This window comes from Ctenocephalides felis, unplaced genomic scaffold (assembly GCF_003426905.1).
Source record: "Ctenocephalides felis isolate EL2017-DRISC unplaced genomic scaffold, ASM342690v1 CF-g0.4_SCAFFOLD_01886, whole genome shotgun sequence".
In the NCBI taxonomy this organism is placed as follows: Eukaryota; Metazoa; Arthropoda; class Insecta; order Siphonaptera; family Pulicidae; genus Ctenocephalides; species Ctenocephalides felis.
The window spans coordinates 64,013,168-64,028,964 of record NW_020538040.1 but is presented as its reverse complement, the minus strand read 5'-3'; the positions used below and the strand labels follow the sequence as shown (position 1 = coordinate 64,028,964).

Here is a 15,797-nt window from a genome sequence, read left to right as displayed (position 1 = left end):
TGACGAAAAATTGCGAGCTGATTTTGTTGAAACGGAACTTGTTAAAAAATATAAACAAATTATAGTAGGGAAAATGAAAAATGGGGAGTGAGTGCTTAGAAAGTGGCATGGTGGCATGTTTATTCCGAGAAATTGAATTGTAACTTTTATTTTTCTTGCAATTGTTTCTCATCTGATGAACTTTGAATGTTGAAGACATGCGTGGTTACGGTTATGGAAATGGAACAAATATAAAAAATGAAAGCAAAATTTACTTTGAAATAAAAATCTTATTTTTTTTCTATCTAGTGATGTCCATACTCTAAATTTAATAATTATTAACTATGCAGAAATAAACCATATCAAACATAATTAGTTTTTCAATATAGTTCAAGAAATATTAATTTTTTGCGTTTTTTACTGATTTTTGAACAATATTTCTAAAATACGTTAAAAAATGATCACAATCACAATTGAAATCTGATACTCAGAATATGACGGGAAAGCAAGGATAAATACAATTCGGGTCTTACGATATCAATAAGGAGAAGTTTACGACTCAATTTTGGATATTGTAAATAATGAAAAATTAAATTAAAATTTAAAAAATTCAACATGAAATACGAGTGTTATAATTGAAAATGAAAAGCTAGTTTTTTAGCTCTCATGGTATGATTTGCTCAATAGAATAAATCGAATAATAAATATAAGTAAAATGTTTCAAAACTCTAATAATAATATTAATATCAAATTTAAAAATAATTGATTATAATCAACCCGCGAATAGGCCCCAATAATGAATAAGTAAAATGTTTCAAAACCCATCAAATATTAATATTGCACATACGTTAAAAATTTCAATATGGTTAAGTATGAATATATATTCTAATAATGTTTAGTGTATTTATTTCGTTTCGGAGATAACTGGATGCCCCTTCTTCAGGAACTTATTGAAAACAAAACAATTTTTTTTATATATTTTGAAAATTGAAAGAAACACTTTTCACCTTTCAATTATTGAAACCAACGATTTTTATTCAAAATTATGAATTCTTTCAATTATCAAATATGAATTATTCAAAAATTGTATATACTTAAATGTATAAAAAAATTATTAACCTAAATTACTTTTGTAATACATTACCTATAGGCTTTTATATCATTAACATTTCCAGGCTCGAATGCACTTTGTACAAAATCCGAAAGCGCTTTATATCCGTGCGTCTGAAACTCACTGGTAAACATTACACCCGTCTTCAACTCAAAAATTGTAATGGATAATCTTGATTGCCTCCGCAATTTGAATTTCAGTAACTCAAAACATATATGAAAGTTATAATCTAAACACTTTATTCATTAATAATATATATATATATATATATATATATATATATATATATATATAAGTATTAGTAAATCAACTAAACAAATCTTTGCCAAATCATATTGTCAATCAATCAATATTCAATTGCAAGTGAATCAATTTATTTTTCAAGTGTCACGAACTCTCAAAATTTGAACGCAATGTCTTGTTAACAATTGTCCTATTTCAAAGTTCAAAATCTTTAAATTAATAATTACTACTTAATACTAGAAGCGGTTTCTAAATGGAACTCAATAAAACAGATTTATTGTTATTATATATAAATTAAATTCGGCCATCCTCGGATAAATCCGTTGCGTTCTATCGTTTGGAGCATTAACACAGTTAAAGGCTATAGATGCATTAATATACAGAATCGGCCCCTCCTTCGTATTTAAATGATTTATATGCCATTTATGCGCACTTTCTAAAAACAAATCAATAAAACCAATTTTCAACATTCCAATTTACTATTTGGCTATCAATGATATTTATATTAAAGATTTGATTGAAAATATGTAAAAAGTGTCCTCTTTTTTTAAAGCTTTTTTGCAGTAAAGGATATTGAAAAACAACTAACGTAGTTAGTGAAATGTTTGGACTATATTATTTTCAGCAAATAATTCATTAGTTGTTTAGCACAATCATTAGCATGTCCGTGCATAAAATAAATTTGAAATAATTTTTCGTTTTGTATTCCCTGGCAAAGTAGATTCATGAAAATTTTAATAAGCTTCGTTAGAAATCATAATTTTCATGTGCGATCCAAAATATTATTCAAATTTTTGTAATATATAAATATATATATACAAAAAGTTGAAAAACTGCAACCGCAATTCATATAATATCATGAATATAATAATATCTATATTATTGGATATTTGCAGTCTTAATATTGTTAGTGTGGCGCGGACATTCATTGTCCGTGCTGTAATCCTATGGATGTGGCCTATCCTGACCTTACCCGAAACATGTTAAAGTGTCGCACCCACGGGACATTCTGTAGAATATCTTATATTTTGTTACATTTAGTCTACCAGTTTTCTTGTATCCCAGTCTACCGGTCTAGAACTATCTGTCTTTCTCTTTCTATGTCTACTAGTTTACCTGTCAACCTGTTTATCAGTCTTGTTTAGCTAACCACTAATTTGTCTACCAATTTACCTATCAACCCATTCCACATGTCTACCAATTTACCTGCCAACCTGTTCATCTGGCTTATTATTTGTCTATCAGCTGTCCTGTCTACCATTTTACAAATGTTCCAAATTACCTGACCACTAGCTCTCCAAAAATTTACCTGTCTATCAATTTACTTATCAACCTGTTTATCAACACACCATTTTATCTGTCAACTAATTTGCCTGCCTACCAATCAACCTGTCAACCTGTTTATCTATTTAGATATTCGCCTATGTGCTAGTTGTCCTTCCTACCTACCATTTTATAAATGCTCTAATTTACCTTATTTATTTCAACATCTTAAAAAAATTAAAATTGACCGACAAAAATGTTGAAAAGTCTTCGTGGCGGCCAACTCCTACCACTTGGCTTCAATCAAAATATCCGAAAACTCGTCTCACGATTTACCTAACAATTTCCTACATTTTCACAGCGATCAGACATATGGTTTCTGAATGCATAACAATTACACAGACAGACAGAGAGACATACTTTAATTATATATATATATATATATATATATATATATAAATATAGATAAATATAGATAAAACTCCAAACTAACAAATGGCAGGGTAATTAAATCAACAGTGTAGTAAATCTTGCCAACATTTTTCAGAAAGCCAGAACTGGGTAATTTTGTTTATAAAGTTACATTTGATGTGTGTATTTATTCCTCTAGTTTCATATTTTAAAATGAAAAAATACACCACCTTGAAAATTCAATTTTAATCAGTTTTTATTTAATATAACGAATGCATAAAATCTATTATCAAATTAATTCGTAACAGCTATTAGATCTCTTGCTCCAAAAGTATTTTGAACTGAAATATAAAAAATATTTTAGGTAAGAATAAAAGGTAATGTTATAAAAAATATTACCTTGTTCTTGCACACGTAGGTCCCATACTCCAAAATTATTTGATTTATTATCTCCTCCGCAAGCTATAACAAATGTATTTTCTGGACAAACCGCCATGCCTTGAATGTCACCAATTTTCATATCTTTTTCGGAGACCAATTGAGGTACCCTAAAAATCCCAAATAAACATTTTATACCAAATATAAAAACTATTTAATCATTTTATTAAAGTAGACTTTTTTTAATAAAAATATATCACCCATTCTTTGTATCCCATGTCTTTACAATATTGTCACTAGAAGCAGTAATCATCAAGCCTGGACAATATTTGGAAATGCTGAGTCCTGTAAATAATCAATATTTTCTTTCTAATGCATATATTGTTCATAATGAATATATTTGATGTACCTGTCACTTCTTTATCATGGGCTTTGATTTTCCACACTGCATTTTCAACTCTACAATCAATATAATGAACCTCACCATCACTTGTACTCACCTATGGAAAAAAATCTATATATACACAATACACTTATTTGTTACAACAATTAATATAAAAAAAATTCTCACACCAAAACAGAAAGGGTTATGAGCATCCCAATCAACTTTTTCGATTTCTCCTGACACTTTCCATGACTTATGAACACCATCAGTCTAAAAATATTGTCAATGTTTAAATGTCTAAAATATGATAAATAACATTTTGTATCAATTACTATTACTAAATTTGAAATTTTATAAATTTAAAACATTGTATTTTTGTAGTTGAAATACTGTCTCATAATACTCTTAAAAAAGATATTTGTTAAACTTTAATTTACAATACCTGTCGGCAATCATAAACTCGAGCGTAACCATCACAAGAACCAACTAAAAGTGTTTGATGTTCCAAAGAATGCCAAGATAATGTTTGGACCTGGAATATTGTCGCAAATCAAAATAAGAGCATTTTGCAATGAAAAAATTAATTTAAAGTTTTATTTACCTTATCTGATGCATTTGAGAATGTTGTATGAACTTGACCAGAATCCAAATCCCACAACATTACTGTTTTATCAGCTGATCCGCTAGCCAAGATATGACTGAAATAATAATATATATTACCATAATTTGGAATTTGATTTATTAGATACTAGAAGAATAATATACTAACTGATAATTTTTATTCCAGGCAATATCTAATACAGCATCTTTATGACCATATTTTTTCTTTTTGCTTCCTAATTTGAATGCCGGTTCTAGACAATCAATGATATCTAAGTCCCAGATTTCTATGACTGGATCCATCGTACCAATTGCACACAAATTTCCTGCAAACATTATTATTAATATTGCTATATATATTAGAGAACCACAATTTGTAAAGCATACACAACTAAGAATACTATGACATAGTAAAATACCTGGCTTTGGATTAGATGGATCATAGTCTAACCACTCTATGCACAAAGGAAATGTGGGTAATAGCAAATCATGATGCACATATAATGAACCCTCATTCTCATTATATACTATAACGAAAGAAAAAAATCACTACAATTTAAATACAGATTGAAATTGCTATAATTTATAATTACCACTTAGATATCTCAAGAATTACATCCTCATAAAATAAAACAGATAAAAATCAACTTACTATATACTTCTAAGATACTCGCATCTCCTTCAACATGGCCCACAAGAACTAGATTATCATCAGCCTTTATAATGTCATCTTCCGCTTCAGAATCTTTATAAAAAATACAATATAAAATATTCCACTAAATTACTATCAAAAAGAAATTAATGTCATATAGAATAGACTATAATAAAACTACCAGAATCTTCATGATCCCCATCACGATCTCTTCTGCTAAAATATGATTCTGTTTCCTCATCTCCTATAAGAGCAATGCTACCGATTCCCAAAACTGAACTTGGCAATTCTAAAAAATATATTAAAATAGATAATTAAATTTAAAAACAAAAATTATTATTAATAATAAAAAACCTTCATCTTTATCATATTCATTTAATTTATATTCATCATCTAGCATCGCAGTATCGTCATCATTTGCTACTTTATTATCATCTGTTACCATCTCATCACCAGAATGTTCACTATCGCTTTCATGGTCGCTAAAAATGAACAACATTTACTAATTATTTTAATAAACTTCATTTTATATAAATATTTATTAATAAAATATTTTATTCTTGAAAGAACATAAAAACTATACGTATATGTCTGTTTTAAATAAATAATTGAAAAAAAAATTATATCTATGACATTTAACACTAACTTTATTTCCTGTTTTGCTTTATTAATTATTTCTGCCAATTCTTCTTTAGAAAGCTGCACCTAAAATTCAGTAATCAATGTTTTAGAGATCATAATACTGTATTCTTCTGCTAATATAAACTTTGTACAAGAGATAACCTTACTTTGTCGGGGTTTGATTTAGCAACGCCTCGTTTAACAAAGCAAACACAAGGTACAAAATTAACATTTTCCATGTCGTAAAACCGATTTAACAATTACAAATTTACAAACATATAAAATATAAAAATAAATATAACTGGATGAACGATGTGTATGAAGAACTACACGTGCTTCGGAATTTTAGCTACGTGCTGTCAGTTTAATGACATATCGTTGAGAGGTTGAGAAAAGAGAGATGAAAGACATGACGACATGAGATATATGTGGCTACCGAAAAAATTCGTAACTAAGTTAGGAATATGAATCTAACTTCATTTGTGATTTGTTGACACTTGTAAAAGATAAAAGTGGTGTATTTGGGCAGTCGTATTATCACGCAGCAGTCAAATTGAGTCAAATTTACTATGTGCTTTTTATCCATAACTAAGTATAAAATTTTCGTATAACTAAAAGAAAAATGGACTCATAATATTAAGAAGGTAAAAATACATTGCAATTAAAGTTAAATCATATCATTTTCAAAGCTCATGTACTATAACTAATAAAGTCAAAAAACAGTAATTGGAATCTAGAAGTGTCAATGTCAATACAAATGCAGTTGAAGATAAACACAGTGGATCGATTATGTTGGCAATAATCTTTCCGTTTACGCATATTGAATATGATATTTTGAGTTATCCCACCTAGGGATGTGTCTATGGTGACAGTTTCAATTCAAAATATTTAGATTGGTGACGGATGATTTTCTTTTTATTCGCTAAATATTATACCTTCTCATAAAGTTATATATATATATAAATGTGGTAGTTGGCGAATATTACATAATAATATAAACTATTGGTATTAAATTAAATAATAAATACAATTTAAATAGAGAAAAGACCAGGAAGAAAATTGAGATTGTACTACAATATAACAATGAATTCCGATGCACAAGATCCTTGTTCAAGTGGATTAATAGTTCCAATTATTGTTGAAGAATTGGATAGCAATTCTTTAGACAAGTACGACTTGGCAGAATTTCGTGAAGCACAAACTGTAACTATACAGAATGAAGAAGAACAAGAACAAGAAAAAAATGTTGAATCAGATGTAAATTATGTAGAATATGATGCAGAGCGAGACCATGAGCTAACAAATAAGTTCTTAAATGGAGAATTAACTTTCGATCAGTTTTCGGCGCAGATGGAGGGCACTAGCTCGTCTGAGGAAGAAGATGAAACTGATATAACAAAGCAGAAATCTGAAATTTCGGAACGTGTACATAAGCCACACAAATCTAAAGTGAGGCGAAACCAAAGAACACAACTACCTCCTGCGCTTCTTGGACTCATGGGTGAAGCTAATCTTCGGTGCGCCAGAGGTGAAATGGAAATAGCTGAAAACATTTGCTTTGAGCTAATAAGACAGGTACCTACTGCTCAAGAACCTTTCATAACATTAGCACAAATATATGAAATAAGCAACCCAGAAAAATCACTTCAATATTCATTAATCGCAGCCCATGTGTGCCCTCACAATGCTGAACAATGGGTGAGATTGGCAATTCAATCTGAAGACTTAGGAAATATAAAGCAAGCGATCATTTGTTATGATAAATCTTTAAAGGTGGATCCTAAAGATGTTAGTTTGCACAGAAAGCTAATAAAACTTGTCGAAACAACTAATGATACAAAAATGACATTGCGATGTTATTTACGATATTTGGAATATATACCTTTAGATGAAGCAGAAGAAATAGTTCAAGTAGCAAAAATGATAGCAACTAATTACCATCATGATAATAATATTTCAAAAGCATTAAAAGCTTTAGAAATTGCTTATTCTCGAGTACCACAACATTTCAAAGATCCTGATATAAATTTGCTTTTAGAATTAATGATAGGAGTAGGAAAATATCAAAGCGGCTTACAAGTTCTAGCTCAACATGCAAATGTTGTAATTGAAGGAATGACTGAGTTATATGAAAGTAAAGAGGGTGTTGATCAAAAGTTCTTTGTGGTTAATTGCACAATACCCGATGATTTAATTTTAGATTTACGTGTCAAGTTAATAATATGTTTGGTACATTTGCGAGCTGACCATTTGTTCAATGATTTACTACACCATTTATTAATTAAAGATGATAAAGAAGAGTATGGTGACTTATATTTAGAACTTGCTGAAGCTCTTATGAAAGAAAGCTATTTTGAGGCTGCATTAAAATTGTTATGCCCATTAATAGAAAGCAATAATTTTAGTTTAGCTGCAGTTTGGTTAAGATATGCAGAATGCCTGCAGGCTTGTGGGAGGATAAACGAAGCAATTACTTCATACCAAACTGTTATCCATTTAGCCCCTAAACACTTAGAGCCTAGGATGACCGTTTCCATTCTTCTTAGGGAACAGAATAAGTTTGAAGAAGCATTGAAAGCTCTAGAGCAAGATGAAGATTTGGACATGTTAGATCCCGGATTGCTTTTTGAACGCTGTAAATTACTGAGGATAATGGGAGATGAACTTCAATTATTACAAGTTGGGCAACTTTTATTATCAAGACATTGCGTTCGAATAAGAAATGCTGAAGAGGCGGAAGCTTTAACTAGATTGCAGGAAGTTGTACGTAAAAAAATTGCTATTAAAGAAGTAAGAATGGCTAGAGGTGAATTATATGAAGATGTTGATGCTCCAATATTTCTTAATGCAAATGAACCAAGTATTCAAGATGAATGGCTTTTATTGAAAGAACTTCTTCAAATCGCCTTCAAGAAAAAACAATTTGGATTATGTCAACGTATATCTTTTTCTGCATTGGGATCTAAGCGTTTTAAGGAATATATACGCGAATTAGAGTTTACATGCCTTATTATTTGCCTTGCAAATCAAGATGGTTATTTAGGCTTCAACATAATTCGCGAACTAGTACAGAAAAATTATGAAAAACACCGAGTATGGAATTTATACAATCAAATTATTCAAAGAGCAGATGACGTAAGACATAGTAAATTCTTGATGCGCTTTTTATGTCGCAATGGTCATAATCTAAATCCTGCTGTAAATATTCTTACTGGAAACAATTGTTTGGTTGCAGGTACTTATAAATATGCTCTAAGTGAATATGTATCTCGGTATAAGCATGATGGTTCAGCTTTACATGCATTTATGGTCGGAGTTACCATGTTCCAAATGGCTTGTCAAAAATTTTCAGCAAAGAGATCTAGTCTTATAACTCAAGGAATAGCGTTTTTTACTAAATACGCGGCGGGACGCGGTAAAGAAGCCCAACATGAAATTCATTATAACACAGGACGTGCCTTTCACCAACTGGGCTTTTCACACGTGGCAATCCATCACTACTTGAAGGTTTTAGAAATAACAAACTCTTTAATTGAATCTCGTCCTGAAATACTAGACTTACGTAAAGAAACAGCTTATAACATACATTTAATATATGCAAAAAGCGGTTCGCATGATTTAGCTAGAATGTATTTACAAAAATATATTGTATTATAATATTATTTTGTAAAATAAATCATCGTTTATATAATAATTTATATCTTTTACTATTTGTTGCAGTGCCTGTATAGTCTAATATAGCAATAAAAATGGGTACTCAAGAAATTGGCCTTAGTGTTGCATCTAAAATACCATTCAGTGACTTCTGTAATCGTTGTGAATTATTTCAAAATGCACCCAAGACTAAAAAGTTCGATTTTATGCGAAATTACATAAATTATTTTAGAAATTTTGCGGAAGAGTTCAAGTCAGAACATGCAAACGCGGTAAGTGCTAAATCTAAAACAAAACCTTGTTAAGCAGAATTTTTTTTACGAAATTTTGGTTTTCATGTAATAAAATTATACTTTGTGTACAATAGCTTCAGGTACAATAAAAAGTATTCCCCTTGTTTTAGGACGTAAGTTTTTATCCTGTATTACGATTATTAGTTCCTCAAGCAGAAAGAGAAAGAGGTGCCTATGGGCTAAAAGAATCTACTTTAGCGAAGATTTTAATTAGGGTTTTATCAATATCCAAAGAAGGTACATCAAAGTTAAATTTCGTATGTGCGTTATTCTCGATTAAGTTTATATAAATATTTTATTAATATTAACATTATCAATTATCAATAATATTTTTATTATATATATGTATATATATATATATATATATATCAACTTGAAATTAATTATAATTTTTTATGAAGCTGCGGATGCCAAAAAATTGCTCAATTATAAAAGTGCGTCGTCATATGGGGATTTTGCCGAAGTCGCCCACATTGTGTTGAAATTACGGTGTGCTCAAAAGGGAACTCTAACTGTGGAAGATGTCAACAAACATTTGGACAATATTGCCATGAAATATGCTGAGCATGTACAACGTATGCAAAATTATACTTGAAATATAGTCATCTCACTATATACTTAAAATGTCTTGTTTAAAAAAAATACGCAGCAGCAGAATATTTTGATATTTGAAAGTTAATTTGTATATTAATCATCTTGGAATAATAATAAATTAAATAGAATAAATTCAATACATATACAGTACCGGTCAAAAGTTTGGGTCCACTTCACAATATTGATCAAATGTTCAAGAAACCATGGTTTTCTTCGTTCATTGGTTTTTATTATCAATCTTTATGAAAATGTAATCCCACACGCAAAAGCGCGCCGTTAAAGAATGTTGTAGTAGACTTTTTTGTCCATGATACCCCGAATTTTCACAACGTCACTAATGCCCCCCCAGCAAAGCAGCATCCCCAGACTGGGGGTGACTGAGCATCGCCCGACGAATTGCTGTGGGAGAAGTTGGACAGACAAGTTTCAAAATTGCAACCAACTAATACAAAACAGCTTTGGACGTTCCTACAGAATCGTTGGAATGAAATAACGACGGAATCATTGCATAAATTGATTGAAAGGATGTCCAGAATATGCCTTGCTGTTATACGAGCAAAAGGCAGATATTTCGAAAAATCAAAAATATAGATAAATATTTGCGGGTTTTTTATGAGTTGAAATATTTTGTATAAACAGTGATTACATTTTCATAAATATTGGTATTGTACATTTCATCAATATTGTGAAGTGGACCCAAACTTTTGACCAGTACTGTACATATGTATATTTGTACAAACACTTGAATGACTGTAAAAAATTTGATTGAATTTTTGAGCTTTTTTTTACAAACATATGTATGTTGAATTCAAATTCTAAGAATATATTTCAATTAAATTTGCGAATTTGAATTAAGATTCAGAATTTTGAAATTATCAATGAAATTCGGTCGAATTTTACATTTTCTCTGAAGAACGCACACGTTGAAGAATATACTTAAGTAAAAAAATTATGGATTATTAATATAATATTAACTTACTTTCATATCTTTTAATTTTTTTTAGGGGAAGTAGATGATGAATTAATTTCAATGATGCGATCAATGACTGCTTTAGAAGTAAAATGGCTTATCCGAATCATATTGAAGGATATGAAATTTAACATAGCACAGAATTCGATCCTAAAATTGTACCATATAGATGCCCCTGAGTTATTCGACGTTAGTAATAGCTTACTCAAGGTTCTTAAATACGCTATATAGTACATAATACATACTGTTTCTTATATCTAATTGAAGTTTGAAACATATTTTAGGTTTGTACAACGCTTAACAATCCCGCTGATCGCCTGCATAAATTGGAAATAGAATTGTTTTGCCCGTTTCGGCCAATGCTATCAAAAAGATTGGACATAGCTGAAATACAAAAACATATTAAATCAGGCGTAAAATACTATTTGGAAACTAAATTCGACGGAGAGAGATTTCAAATTCATATGTTGAATGGCCGATATAAATATTTTTCTAGAAATGGGTAAGATAAATTTCAATTGAAATTTAGTAATCTAGTAGCGGTACTTTAAAGTTCCGCGACTTTACAGCATCGGAAAAATAATCACATAATAATAATACATTATTTTAATATAGTTTTTGTTTTACGCAAGAGTATGGTGCTTCAGCTAAGGAAGGCATGCTAACCCCTAAAATAGATTCTCTTTTAAAACCTAATGTTAAAAGTTTTATATTGGATGGAGAAATGATGGGCTGGAATAAACACAAAAAATGCTTTGGATCTAAAGGTAATTGGAGAACATATATAATATTTTATATTCTAGCCTGATCTAGAGTAAAGCATAACTTACAGTATTATTTTGGAATCTTGGAACTTCAACTATGAGTATTCTAGATGCAAGTTAAATATATAAAATAAAGTGACAAAGTCATGATATGCCATCGTTAGCAGATCATTAATCATGATATGCTTAATTGTTCCAATTGACCCATGACATTATTGTATCATTATGCAGTAAATTGTGATGACACAAATCCATGAACCAAATTTGAATTTGATTAGGTATGAATTTCGACGTTAAGAAGCTAGTGAGTGATTCTGTTCATCAGCCGTGTTTTTGCGTGTTCGACATCACATATTTCAATAATGAAGTATTAACGGATAAACCACTATCGGACAGATTAAAAATTCTGGACGAAATATTTGAAGAATCGGAAGGGGTTTTAATACAGAGCAAGAAAACGGAAGCAACATTTGCGTAAGTTTTTGAAACTATTAGTTCTATTCTTTTCTGATTTCTCATGTTAATATTGAATTTAATTTGGATGTAATTTTATCAATTTCTTCAATACATGGCATTTATCCTTAATTTCAAGAGTTGTTATTGATGTATTTTAAATTGCATTTGGCATCTGAATGCAAATATATAAAGTTTTATGAACTTATTTTTTATCAATTCGCAGAGAACAGGTAATCGAAGCTCTCAATACCGCGATTGACAAAAACGAAGAGGGTATAGTTATGAAAATTTCAAATTCGATCTACAAACCTAATAGTAGAAATGCTGGCTGGTTTAAAATAAAACCAGAGGTAAAAGGGTATTCAAAAATCTTGCTTCGTTCCAAAAATGTAATTTATATTATAATAATGTTTCAGTATACAGCCGGCATTCTATCAGAACTAGATTTATTAATTATTGGAGGATATTATGGTGAAGGAAAAACGAAGGGTAGAATAAGCAGTTTTTTGCTTGGAGTTGCTGTAGTGGATGAACCTGGTAAAATATTTCATATAATTTCGATAATTTTTAACACTATCTTCATTACATATTATTATCAATAAGTAATCCTGGATTATTAATATAATATCATTATTATGTTATTAAACATATTTAAAATTTGCATACCCGAATATTAAAAATAAAAAAAAAAACAATCCATTGTATAAGGATACGGTACCGCATATTTTATTTTTAAAATTTTTAAAATTTAACTAACAGACAAATGTTTAAAAAAGATTTTTTTATTGCATTTAGTAATTAAGACTATCTAAAAATATAACATTTAGTAATACAAAAGATTATGATGTGCAATCTGTAGACTAACTGAAGATTATTATCACCTATCTAAGAGCTGCTTGTTCTCATTTGTTGTGGATTGAATAATGCACGAATTATGGCTTACCAATGCTTTTGCTGAAGTGTTTGCTATGGACATAAAGTTCATTCTATAAGTATGTCAATACTTATAGAATGAACAAATACATTTTAAAACTTGAGGAATAACGTACATAAAGTAAACGTATAGGACACGAGTCAGACATATTGTTTGTTTGCTCTTCAGCTACAAATGCTTTGCTTCAATTAAACTAAGTACATAGGAAAAAAAATCTGATGTTTTTATTTTTCGATTTTTCTGTTGGCAAAGAAGAGTCTACACCATGCATGTTTTACTCAGTCGGCCGTGTTGGCATAGGATTTACAGCAGATGAATTAAATGAATTAACTCGATCTTTACGTCCCTATTGGAAGACGACGCCTCCAACCGGTAATAGACCAAATCGTCGAATACGCGAATGTCCACCAAACTTAGCTTGGACTAAAGAGGCACCCGATGTATGGATTGAACCTAAAAATTCGCGCATTTTGCAGGTATACCGGTATTTTAATACTAAAAAGATAGATCTTAATACCTTTCTTATGTTAGCCGTAATATGCAGTTCAAAATTTAGCTATGAAAAGTTCTGTTCTCATTCAATTTTTTTTTATTTTTTGTTATATAAGAACGATTCTACTATGACAATATTAAAACATAAATTCTATTATAGGTATAATTTGTATAAATATGAAGAATATTTAATGTTGTTTAAATGTAGCTGTAGTTATTTTTTGTTCTATTATTAATATCAATCTAATATTCATTTTTTTATTTTCAAAGGTAAAAGCAACCGAGTTGATTCGTACTACTGCATTCAAAACCAATTATACTCTTAGATTCCCTAGAGTTGAGAAAATTCGTTATGATAAACCCTGGCATAGTGCATGACTCTTAACGAATTAACAACTTGATAAAGGTATTTTAATGTACTTTTTTTTAAAAATACTTAAATAACGAATTATATATTTCATATATTATATATGGAATATTATATATGTTCGGTGGATTATTTAGTATAGAATAAACGTTTTTTATGAAACAATATTATCAATATTATCACAGTTATAGTCTAAGTATGTATATTGAAATAGAATTTTCAATAAAAATATTTTTGTTAGAATTACAGCAACGTTGAGAAATTAACAACAAGACACATAAATATAAATGATATCGAACAAGATGTTAATACCAGTTCAAAGAGTCCTAGAAAACAAACCAGAATAGAACCGGCACCAATTTCACTACAATTAGATTCTAAAAAGGTATTGATCATTTCAAACAATAATGATTTCATGTATTTTTCAAAAGATATTGTAGCACATTTGTTTCAGATAAAAAATTATTTCTAATTTGCTAGAGGAAAAGAATTCTGTGTACTAACAGGAACGCCAGAATTAACGAAGCCTGAGATAGAGAAGAAAATTATTGAGAATGGTGGTGCAGTTGTACAAAATGCAGGTATAGGGCAATTGTTCAATAAATTGAATAAATATTCAATTAAGCATATATAATCAATACATATAATTAAAAAGACATTCTAATCCTATATCTAAATTTTAGGTCCAAAAACTAATTGTGTATTAGTGGGAAAAATTTCAATGCGTGTCACTAGCCACATAAATTTACTTAAAGTTAATGAAACTGAAGATGCGACTGATGTAGTACATGTGTCTTGGTTATTGAGATGTTTTCAAAATGGTCCTTTTGCCTTATAGACCATCCGAAGTATTAGGGGCTACCGAAGCAACCCAAGACGAGTTACTACTTTTGTATGATAATTATGGTGATAGTTTACGGAAGACGCTGATCTTGAAGAATTAAAAAAGGCGATGGATAAAATTGATGAGATGGTGAGGATAACCGTGAACGAAATGAAAGAAGTTGCATGTTGTTTTTTTTTGCTCACATTGGATATAAAATAATCTTTCAACTAAATATGCATGAACTGTTTGGCTTTAATAAACTTTGCGCTTCATTATTTCTTAGCACGTAAAGGTAAGATTACTTAACTTCAATGGGTAATAAAACGATTATATACTGAAATTATTAACTTCCCGAAGGATTAGTTTGTTTTCATAAAAAATCCGATTCGCTAATTTTATGTTTTTTCGACGTTTCAAGCCAAATGAGACGAAATTTGGAAAAAGTATGTGTGTGTGTGCTTTTTTTTGGCGATATATATCATGGTCTTATAGAACTTACTGAAATATTACGGCCTTACGGCAAGTAGTTTAATTTTAAAAATTCATCAAAGTTTGAGAAAATTAATATTTTTTTGACGTTTGTTAAAATTAAAATTAGACGATTTACTTGGTATAACGATAGAGTACTTGGTCTTAATGAATATACTAAACAATTAAAGTCCTGAAACTGGTTCCATTATAAAAATTGTTGATTTTTGAAAATTTGCTTTTAGAAAATACTCCGAGTTAACGTGTTCGTTCGTTTTCAAATATGTGTAATAAATCCACTCGGAATACTTTCAATCACTCATAAATTGATTTATT

The 15,797-nt window shown here is 29.7% G+C and overlaps 3 protein-coding genes across 3 annotated transcripts; 2 read left to right on the top strand and 1 right to left on the bottom strand.

The window, feature by feature from the left end:
* Window positions 1-3,239: 3,239 nt before the first annotated feature.
* Window positions 3,240-6,044, bottom strand: LOC113376774 (periodic tryptophan protein 1 homolog). Its single transcript, XM_026616825.1, has 14 exons — window positions 5,811-6,044; window positions 5,669-5,727; window positions 5,377-5,504; window positions 5,204-5,311; window positions 5,023-5,115; window positions 4,790-4,897; window positions 4,540-4,696; window positions 4,372-4,468; window positions 4,213-4,302; window positions 3,957-4,040; window positions 3,795-3,885; window positions 3,646-3,730; window positions 3,407-3,555; window positions 3,240-3,348 (listed from the first exon to the last, which is right to left on the bottom strand). The coding sequence occupies exons 1-14, from the start codon at window positions 5,880-5,882 to the stop codon at window positions 3,302-3,304; spliced, it is 1,368 nt and encodes a 455-aa protein (XP_026472610.1). The 5' UTR covers window positions 5,883-6,044; the 3' UTR covers window positions 3,240-3,301.
* A 104-nt stretch (window positions 6,045-6,148) lies between these two features.
* On the top strand, window positions 6,149-15,005 carry LOC113375208 (DNA ligase 4-like). The gene is made up of 15 exons (XM_026615153.1): window positions 6,149-6,287; window positions 9,364-9,569; window positions 9,701-9,827; window positions 9,992-10,165; window positions 11,189-11,364; window positions 11,439-11,656; window positions 11,770-11,921; window positions 12,197-12,392; window positions 12,598-12,724; window positions 12,791-12,911; window positions 13,561-13,784; window positions 14,071-14,172; window positions 14,409-14,584; window positions 14,648-14,748; window positions 14,851-15,005. Exons 2-15 carry the CDS (start codon window positions 9,393-9,395, stop codon window positions 15,003-15,005), a joined length of 2,226 nt encoding a protein of 741 aa, XP_026470938.1. The 5' UTR covers window positions 6,149-6,287; window positions 9,364-9,392.
* On the top strand, window positions 6,727-9,379 carry LOC113375209 (general transcription factor 3C polypeptide 3-like). The gene is made up of 2 exons (XM_026615154.1): window positions 6,727-9,272; window positions 9,364-9,379. Exons 1-2 carry the CDS (start codon window positions 6,727-6,729, stop codon window positions 9,377-9,379), a joined length of 2,562 nt encoding a protein of 853 aa, XP_026470939.1.
* Window positions 15,006-15,797: the final 792 nt, after the last annotated feature.